Genomic DNA, 10,362 nt, shown 5'->3' with positions numbered 1-10,362 from the left:
AAATGCTGTTATATTTGTAAATATTGGATACTATTATCGATATATTAAAAAAAAATGTGAAATGCACTTTGGCAGCTAACCAAATTCTAACTACATTGTGGGTACTCTAAGACACTTAACGAACTTCATATTGCTATGAAAGTATTAAAATTATACTTAATTTTGTGAACGTCTTCCATAGCATGAATCTCAATGTGTCCAAAATTTATTTGTGTAACTACGGAACACCCGAGCAGGATGGTGCGGAATAAAAATATGAGTCTCAAAATTTTACAAGCCTTTATTTTTCTCCCATATTAGGTACTCTACTTTTTTTAATTTTACGGATTTTTATAACAATTCACAACTTTTCCCTCGTGTTCGTCCATTTGTTCCCATCATTTTTAATACCATCACAAACTTGATGTTGTTGCTTTTATTATTATTGCAACATTAATTATACATTCAAAACTACGTCATTTTACATATTTGACTTGAATAACATTTAGTGCAAAGACCAATCTTGTTTTGCGTTATGATTACATATTGGACCGCGACACATAGAGAAGGTAGGTATAAAATAGTAAAATGGCTCTAAATTTGAATGGATTTAAATTTTATTTTAAATAATATGTGCTACCTCTGACATAACATATCTATTACTCATACAAAAAATCCATGTATTAAATCACCAATCTAAGACACAGGCAGCAAATATTAAGAAATCTTATTTCATGGCAAGGAATCTGTGGAATCTCCTGTAGGTAGGTATTATTTTTTCTAGCCATGAAATAAGATTTCTTAATATTTGTTCCATAATAAGTTAAACTTGGCTTTATTTTAGAATTTTTAAGTCATATTTGTATACCTGCGTGAGAGAGAAAAAATATGTGGGAGACTGTAGCCTTAGTAAATAATGCGTAGCCTACATTTATTGGTATAACTATAGTCATTAAATCTTTTTTGTTAGAAGATGACTAATAAATTTTAAAAAAAAAACCTAAAAGAAAAGACCTCGCATTCGGCGGCCCATCCCTTGCCTATCGTAAAGGACATTAAACTTGTTCACTAGTTGATTGATTGCATTGCAGCCTTTCGTGATGGTGCCAAGGTATGTCATCAGAGCCACATCGTTGCATTGCTGAAAAAAAAACAAGTCTCTACAGTGCTTAAGATGTTTGTTGCCTATGTACAATGAACAAATATAAAACTGTCGTCCTATGATTTTTATCTGTGATTGGTGATAAACCATTTTTCTTCCTCCTGGATTTAATCCAGGTTACATCTTCACCTCTTTATAGAGGAAAATTTATGAAAAAAAATTATTTATATACCAACTGTAAAAAATTCACCTGCTAAACAAAATATTTTTTTGTGAACTAATTGGTTATCCTCTCTTACGGTATGAACAGCAGAATACGGTATGTTTTTACTCAGAAGTTTCCATTGCTGAACGAATGAAGGAAGAAAACAGTCTACATTACACTGCTGAGAAGTTAGCACCCTCGCCCCTCATGCGGAGTACGTTTTGCCATTGCGAATGGCCTTGCATTGTTAATGTGCGTGCGAATATTACCAGCAATACGCGGTTGGAGGACCCTGGCCTATGAGCGCATCTTACCTTCGAGATAGTCATAATATTGCAAGGTACTTACATTGTAGAAGTGTGTCCGGAACTGTTGTGAAGTAAGCAGCGGCAGGCGGTTGGAGAGGGCCCTCGCCTCCCTGAGCAAGGCGGGGCGCGGCGGGAGGTTGCCGTCGCGGATGGCGCGCACGGTGGCCAGCACGGCGCGCACGCGGGACACCAGCATCTTGATGGCGGAACGCTGCGCCGTTAGGTGCTCGGCCACTAAGGAAAATAAACATTTCGTCATAACTAAATATGCCTAAGAAAAAAGGTCGCATTGCCAAAAATACAGGTTGTAGAAAATATATATGCATTTGTTAATTTGAACATTTCGCATTTTTAAAATAAGAATATACTATTAACAAGGGATGATGTCCTAATCAATCAACTGCAGAGTATAAGCCAAAATTGTATTTTTTGCTATTATTATAGTTCTGTCATTTTCAGTTCGCCACATTAGGTGTATTATTATTTAAATATTCGCTCTGTTCTTTTACCCATTCCAGTATCATGGCCACATATATTTATGTGGCGTGGTGTGTACGATTTATTAATCGTAGTTTCACATCAAAAGAATAATAAAGGTATATAACTAAACTAAAAAGAGAAAATAAAGGTACCTAAACTATTTAGCGCTGCTTCACCAGAGGACACTCTAGCAACATGGTCCACACCAATCCTCTCTGCCTCCTCCGCAGCCAGGGTGTATGTGAGCGGAGCCAGCAACATTGTAGCTCGCCCATTGACTACGTCTATAACAGACTCGTATAGCACAACAGGTAATTGCTGGAACAAGATTAAAAATATTAACAGCAATTTATAAATACAACAGGTATTAAATGCGCAGAGGTATTAATTTCAACCTCATTCTGCAAAGTCGGTAAAAATTCACCGTAATACAGCCGAGGCCCAGAATACAGTCTCTGTCAGTGTACAGAGACAGTAGTTTGTGTGTTAACAACTTGCCGTTAGCACAAAATCCTGCCGGGCAGATGGAGCAGTTGCCTGCTGGTTATCAGTCACAACTTACAAAGTGATTTACCCACCATCTCACCAATCTGAGGTTATTTCACAATGAATATACATATAATCAAGTAAAAGACTCATTTACTTGGGATTCGTCTTTAAGACACATCACCATCAAGACAAACAAAACCGCATTTAAATTCAAAAGCAGAATTTTTAACATTAATGAAAAGATTCCTACTTTGTTGAAATGTGGTCATAGGCAGACCTTAGTAATATCATTAGGGAACATGAAACCAGCGAACTAAGGGAGAATGACTACTGCTTGTGCAGTAAATATATATAAAAACACACTTACATCCCCATTCCTGCCTGCCGGATTTAGCATGAGCATGACAGGACATTCATTGATATCACAGATCTGTCTATGTACAGCTATGTCTTTCTCTGTGGGTGTCTCTCCTGTTGTGTACCATCCAAGGAAATCCATGTCTGAGAATACTTGCTTAACTGAAATGAGGCAATTGTTTATTTTGTACAAATATTATAATGTATGGCAAAAAATCAGGTTAAAAATACCATTCAAGAAGTGTGCAAGCAAGATTCTCTCTCTTTCATCTTTCTGTTCTATCATCTGCTACTACTACTAACTCTCGGGAACTCAGACACACACAACAATTTTCTTTCTACCTTGTTGGTTTACAGCTTGTTCAGTTTAAAGACGATTGGCATACCTATCATCTCTTGCAATGACAAGCCGATTTGTGTATAAAGATGATAGTTATATGATAATATACAAACATCACTTATTCCCACATTCCTACATCTGATTGTCGTCCAATACTCATGCTTTCCAAATGTTTATTCCACAACAACTTTGATTGTTGATAAAACACATTGGAGTTTAATCCTGCCAAAAAGTAGAATGAGGTTTTGGTATTAAATTACAATAAAGTTTTAGTTAAAAACTTACACTGCTCTTCCTTCATGTTGTAGTAATCTCTATCTATAATAATGTCGCTATCAATCACACTAAATACTAATTCAAAAGAGTTCATCACTTCAATATTCCTGCCTTTTTGTTTACCAATGAGAGCTCCAATCACTGCAAAATGTAAAACAAACTTTAAAAAAACTTAAACATATGGGTGTGCAATGTGCTACAAAGTGCTAGTGTAGTTTTCTCATTATTTAAAAGCTTATAATATTCCACGATCAGACCTGTTTGAGGTGATCCTTCTTGAGCTTTAAGCCTAGTCCAATGTTCAGAAACATTCATAATTACTAAAGGATGTAGTGACACAGTGACGGATCCAGAGGTAGCTGTAGTCACCACCACACATTTGTTTCCACTTGTAGTGGGCGGTGCTGGAGAAGTTGGATTAGCAGGATCTACAGCCGGTCCTGATGAAGCACTCTCCACTTCTACCTCCATTTCAAAATCAATTCTATCGGCACTGGTCATTTTACAATGATAATAAGTATTTGATAAGTAAATATATCGCAATGCTTTCTTTGATTTTTTTTATATTGGACGACAAACAACGAATCAATCAAGCGCCAGTTATTAATTGTGATTGAGACCAAAAAGACAAAAAGCTTTTTGCCGAAAAGAAAACATCCCCCATAAAATCGTATGTCATCCAATGATCACAAAATGACATTGACCTTTATGAATTTTGATTGGTAGGATTGGATCGCTCTTTGTTGTATGTTAGTGACCCTAAGCCTGAGACTCAATGACTAATAAAAAAAAAATATCAATCAATGTCACTTGTGACTTACTTCATTCAATTCGGGTTTGATTGAAGTTTGGTTGGTTTGGTTTGGTTGAGTAATTTCTCAATTGTGTGATTATTTCTCATTTCTCAATATTCAGAATCATTTTTGTTCTCTTTTATGTGATTAGTCACTTAAAAAATTATAATCTTTCCTGCTGTTAAAAGTTCTACAAAAGGAAGATACTATTTAGGTTATATGTAGTAGTTAACACAACGCTCAACTTCGCTGGTTTTCAGAGCATACATTTTGATCTCAGGTCAGCATTTCGGCTTATTTTACTCGAGTAAGTTTGTGTTGAAATGGCAGCCACCGCAGTCAAAACGTTGGGTATCGTCAAAGATGTACCTCCACTGTATTATAGAATCTTGTCAAAATTTCCACAAAACTTCGCATTTTGCTTTGCTTACGGGTCAGCTGTCAAGCCTCAAATAGGAAACGAAAAGAAACAAAATATGATAGACCTCATATATTGTGTTGAAAACTCTCACCGATGGCATGGAGCTAATATTGAACAGAATCCATCACATTACTCGGCTCTTCGCTTCCTGGGCAAAGGATTTGTAGCAAAGTTCCAAGAGAATTGGGGAGCCAAAGTTTACTTCAATACTTTAGTTGAAATTAAAGAAGAAAATGTTATGATAAAGTATGGTGTTGTATCCCAAAAAGACTTGATAGCAGATCTTCTCGATTGGAATGACTTATATTTGGCTGGCCGTCTCCATAAACCTGTAGAAATCATAAAGCAAACTAACAGCTCGCAACTCCAAAAAGCTCTTCAGTTGAATTTAAGGTCTGCTGTTCACACTGCATTACTCATTTTACCAGAAACATTTTCAGAATATGACTTTTACTTTGCTATTTCTAATCTTAGTTATGCAGGAGACTTTAGAATGACATTTGGGGAAAATAAAAATAAAGTACGTAATATAGTGCAACCTCAGTTGTTAAGTTTTCGTGAACTCTACCGGCCGGTGCTGCAACAATTCCATGCCTATGTAGATTTTGCTGCAGGAGATGCACAATGTCACCAAGATCTGCACCCTGAAACTAAATTACATCACTTAATGCAATTACCAATGATTCCTCAACAGCAAATTGTAAAGTTTTGGAACCATGGAGGACTGCAGCAGGATATGGAAGATGTGTTGCGAGCAGTTGCATATGATATAGATTGTGCTGTTATACTGAGACAGATTCTCAAAAATATTGTTTGGCAGTCAAGTGTGCGACAATCACTCAAAGGCATACTGACAGCTGGCTTCCTTAAATCCATTCGCTACAGTGCTAAAAAGATTGCAAAAATGTTTTAACTGTATTTTAAAATCTAGCAGTGGCTGTAGAATATGTATATTATTGTAGACCTAAGATAAATATGTACAAAATAAAGTTAAGTGTGTGAAAGACGAACCTCTTTGATTAAATTATTAAAAAGTCCATTTTTGTTTTTAGGCACGAAAATGCTATCAGATGAATCAAGCAGTGATTCAGAGACAGGTAGATTTAAAGGTCGATCAACCAACCAAGATGAACAAAAAAGAAGTTCTAACCAAAAAGAAGACAGTAGTCGTTTTCCAGGAAGAAGTAGGCCTACAGAAAATGATAAGTTTAGACGAGATTTCGAAAGGCAAAAAGATAACCGTGACCGCTTTAGGCAAGATAGGGATAGGTATAGGTATTCTAGGCATTCACCAATTAGTAAAAGGAGATACTCCAGAGAAAGAAATTCACCTAGACCACGTGAACATTATAGGCATGGAAGAGATACACGAGAAAGGCCAAAGCCAATAGAACATAGAGGTTCTAGTAGAGATAGGCAGAAAAGGAGTAGATCTCGATCATACAAGCCGTTAGAACGCTCAAGAGATATAAAAGAAGAGATACGACGAAGTCTCGCCCCTAATGATACAAAGGACAGTCATTTAATACGAGAAAAAGACAGATCTAGAGATAAAGAACCAGTTAAAAAAGAAAAATCTTTGTCACCTGATCTGAGAGCAAAAAGATCTGAAGTGCATAGACCCTCACCAGTACCACCTCGGAAGAGGAAAAGCGAGAGTCCAATTGTTATAGAACACAGTGATGAATCTGATGAGGTGAAGCCTGGTTCCTATTATAGCATGATACCAGCCATTGTTAAAGAAAAGTCAGAAGAATCAAGTGAAATAGACTCCTCTGATGATGAGAAATTGAGAGCAAAGCTTTTAAACTTAGAAAAAGAGCTTCACAAAACCAGAAAGAAAAAACATAAAAAGAAGAGTAAGAAAAAGAGTTCCAAATCTAGCAGTCATGATAAAGAGCAAGAATCAGCAACTGTAGAAGTGAGCAGTACAACTGATATTCAGGACAACATCAGAAAGGATGAACAAAAAACTAACTCTGAAGTGGCTGAAGTTTCATCAACACAAAAGAGTAGTCAAAAGGAAAGTTGTGAAGAAGGTGAAATATCAAGTGATGATGACAGTAATTTGGAATATGATCCAACTGATCTAAGATACAAATTGAAGAGATCTGCTCCAAAAAGAGACCTGAGTGCGGAAAAGGCTAATGTGTGTGGACCAGCATTGCCTCCGCACTTGCAGAAAAGGTTTGCAGGCAGTAGCAGCTCCGATGTGGAGGGGCCCGCTTTGCCACCACACTTAAGTGGTTCAAGAAATTTAGGTAATTATTGACTTAAATTTTAATATTACTACTGGCATTATATACAGTTTTTATTTAAGTAACATTTTCTTTATTCACAGGGCCATCTATACCAGACGACATGCGTAAAGTTCTAGCAAACACTAAGCAAGCAGATTTAAAATATGAGAGCTCAGATGAAGATATTGGGATCGGCCCATTGCCAACTGGGGCTGAAGAGAAATGGTCGGATGCACATAAAAAACTTGAAGAGCGGGCATTAGATATGAAAATAAGAAAACTAGAAGGGCATTCTTTGAAGAGTGACCAGGTGAAGTCCCGTGAACAGTGGATGTTGGAACTGCCTGAAGGCAAAGCAAAGTATTTAGGCTTGGAGGCTCGATCTTTTAGAGCTAAAGAGGGTCCTGACATGTCAGATAGGTAAGCAATAACAAATATAAATAATTGATGCATTGGAAAAGAAAAGTTTTCTTATCTAAAAACTTTATTATTAATATTAAAAACATATCGTTGCCCTATCAAAAGTGAAAATTTTTCATCATATCTATGGAAAATAAAGATTAACTTCTTAAATTTGTTCTTTAAATCCTTTAATTGCCAACTATGACTTATACGCGACATTACTTTGGTCTTCACGTTCTATAGATATAATTTAAGTATAGAAAGTGAATTTTACTCAATATTTACCTTAATATTTTAGGTCAAGTTGGACAGATACTCCAGAAGAGAAAGCTCGCAAAGCGGCCGGCATCGCGAAGGAGGAAGACGCAGAGTTAACTCTGCAGAGGGAAGCTAAAGCTCGACAGATCTCCAGCAGGGATGAACAGCAAGAGTTGGCTGTTAAGTAAGTACCTATTTACTATATCTAAACTAGACTTTGATCAACCTTACACTAGTTTCACAAATTAAAGCAAAATCCTCAACTTTTATTCGTCATTGTACTTATTTAAAATAATATATTAAAATTGTATTTTTACTTAGTGAAATAAAGTACATAGATTATATAAAGTAGATAGATTGTCTATATAAAATTTTTATTTGACGATTGTGTGGTAATGTTGTAAGATCTATTTTCGATCTGACGAATTGAGATTTATAAATTGCTAGTACGTCGTATGAAAATTGGTACCCTAGTGAAAAAGACTTAAGTTGTTAACTGATATACTGTAATATTTCTAATGCCTAATAAAAAAGAGCATACACATTTTTATCATACTCGTATAAATTGAGAAAATAAATATTTAATCATTGTTTAATTTTTCCTTTCAGAAAGCACAAAAAGAAGCACAAGAGAGATGAAAGTCTTTTGGATATGCATCAAAAAAAATTAAAGAAGAAGAAAAAGGTAGGTATTGTTAAGCTTGTATTTTAGCTGCAGAAAAATAATCAAAGGCATCTTACAAATGCTGATCTTTATACTTATTTTTTGAACTTCTGCATTTTTCCATCGCATGATTTAATTTTAATAAATGTAATGTTTTTACAGAAGGAAGAAAAAGAAGAAGGCAAGAAGGAACGACGTCCATTCAGCAGAGACGTCGACCTGCAAGTGAACCGCTTCGATGACGCTCAGAAGAAGTCCATCATAAAAAAAGCACAAGAATTGGACACTAGATTCTCACGGGGCGAAGCGAAGTTCCTTTGATGTATGTACGTCTAACATTTTGATGGATTTAATATGGATAATGGATTTAATTTAACTTAGTGAAAGTTATACCCTCATATTCAGATTAGTGGTACTAACCAAGTTAAGTGGATCCAAGGCTCGGAAGCGGTAATACAAGCAGGAATACATTCAGACGATGACGATGAAGAAAGAAAATCAGTTTAACGTTTTGGTATTTAAAAAGAAGATTATAAGGGCCGGTTAAAAAGCGAAACACGGATAGCATTGCGGCTGCAGTTTTGTGTATCACTATCATTTTGTGTGTCACCGGAAAATAACAAGAACCGCAAGTTTATAAATTTTCTAGGAAGTTTATAAACTTTCGTAGGATTCTAAATGAGAGATGAATTGTATTAATTTTTGTCCACATTTCTTTAAATTTATAAACTTACCGAACTCAGACGTAAAATAATAAGTAAGCAATAAATAATCAAACGACATGTAACGCTCTGATTGGTAAGTTACATTTTCCTTTTCTTTCTCCTCTGCCGCCATTGATCGCTACGGAGCATAAACAAATCGGTTGCTTGTGTGTTTTTGTATAGACCCTAATGAGCGACAGAGAAACTGCTTCTATCAACATCGACCAATCAGAGAGCTATGCGTTATTGGCCGTATTTTAAAGAAGCGTAAAATTAAAAGTTTGTCTGTTATTGGTCGAACCGTTTAGAATCTTACGAATGGATATCCATAAGTTTATAAATTTAGCATTCTCATTTAATTTCCTTGTACTGTATCGTGTTGCTATTCAAGAACTCAAGGAACTGCACCTGAAGTACACCTAAACTTTATATATAATTTTGCGGAAGCAAGTTAAGCTAGGTAGTTTAAAATTTACTTTTTTACAATTTTATAATTCTACAAAGACACTGGATCAAAGCAATATTTTTATTGGTGTATAAAACTTCAAACTTTCCTTCCCTTTTATCATTAGTTCATTCCCTAAATGATAGTAGTCGTATGTATCTAAGTAGGTGCAATTGTGCAACAGATCTCATATACTGTCTCCCAACTAACAAATTTTTTTTATTACAGAGTAATAAAAAAAAATGGTAACTAAAGATTCAATGTTGCTAATTTAAGTTTTATTATTTTGATTCACGTCTACTGTAAATTTAAGAATATTCTGCATTTAAGCAGTTTGTATAAATACTATGTGTTGATGTTCCCATAAGTTATGGCCAGCCATGGGATAATATGAACTGCGTCCTTCATAAATATGTTAAAATCATTTGAATGAATATCCCAAGACTTTTATAAAAAAAAATTGGCATTTTAATTAAAAATGAGTATAAAAATATTTACTCTATGCATTTTAATTTGGGTTTACTAAGAGTAATATCGGTTAAATCACTAATTTCCTTTCAAAATTAGTATATTTTAATTAACTTTTAGTTTTAGGCTATGTCCTGGATTTTTTGTTCTACAATAAATAATAAAGCCAAGTGTTACGGATTATTGAAATGTAAATATATGTACACTCTTTTAAAAAAATGTTTATCTGTTTCCTTTTAATACTCTGAAACCATAGAGCCGATGTTCCCCACACCGCTGCAAACATTTTTACCACATATATAATGTAATCTAAGTAAATACCTACTGGAATAATTTCTCTAGAAATATGTAGTGCCCTTGTACTATATTTCTCTTTACTTTAAGTTCTATTCTTACTTTTTCCTTGATTTATAAATAAAATAAATATAAA

General features: G+C 35.0%; 3 protein-coding genes across 5 annotated transcripts; 2 read left to right on the top strand and 1 right to left on the bottom strand.

The window, feature by feature from the left end:
- Positions 1–262: 262 nt before the first annotated feature.
- On the bottom strand, positions 263–4,219 carry LOC106136950 (COP9 signalosome complex subunit 6). Its single transcript, XM_013337645.2, has 6 exons — positions 3,794–4,219; positions 3,546–3,677; positions 2,931–3,082; positions 2,227–2,392; positions 1,635–1,828; positions 263–1,120 (listed from the first exon to the last, which is right to left on the bottom strand). The coding sequence occupies exons 1-6, from the start codon at positions 4,035–4,037 to the stop codon at positions 980–982; spliced, it is 1,029 nt and encodes a 342-aa protein (XP_013193099.1). The 5' UTR covers positions 4,038–4,219; the 3' UTR covers positions 263–979.
- Positions 4,220–4,377: 158 nt separating this feature from the next.
- On the top strand, positions 4,378–10,135 carry LOC106137004 (NKAP family protein CG6066). 3 transcript variants are annotated; one of them, XM_013337733.2, is made up of 6 exons: positions 4,378–4,610; positions 5,804–7,012; positions 7,093–7,411; positions 7,692–7,835; positions 8,261–8,336; positions 8,478–10,135. In XM_013337733.2, exons 2-6 carry the CDS (start codon positions 5,812–5,814, stop codon positions 8,634–8,636), a joined length of 1,899 nt encoding a protein of 632 aa, XP_013193187.2. In that variant the 5' UTR covers positions 4,378–4,610; positions 5,804–5,811; the 3' UTR covers positions 8,637–10,135. The 3 variants fall into 3 exon arrangements, with proteins under 3 accessions (XP_013193187.2, XP_013193188.2, XP_060810430.1); XM_013337734.2 differs by having other exon boundaries at positions 4,378–4,637; XM_060954447.1 differs by lacking the exon at positions 4,378–4,610 and having other exon boundaries at positions 5,797–7,012.
- On the top strand, positions 4,633–5,664 carry LOC106137005 (phosphatidate cytidylyltransferase, mitochondrial). The gene has a single exon (XM_013337735.2). It carries the CDS (start codon positions 4,654–4,656, stop codon positions 5,662–5,664), a length of 1,011 nt encoding a protein of 336 aa, XP_013193189.2. The 5' UTR covers positions 4,633–4,653.
- Positions 10,136–10,362: the final 227 nt, after the last annotated feature.

This window comes from Amyelois transitella, chromosome 4 (assembly GCF_032362555.1).
Source record: "Amyelois transitella isolate CPQ chromosome 4, ilAmyTran1.1, whole genome shotgun sequence".
Taxonomy (NCBI): Eukaryota; Metazoa; Arthropoda; class Insecta; order Lepidoptera; family Pyralidae; genus Amyelois; species Amyelois transitella.
Note: the sequence above shows the minus strand (reverse complement) of the source record. Positions and strands in the feature narration are given on the sequence as shown.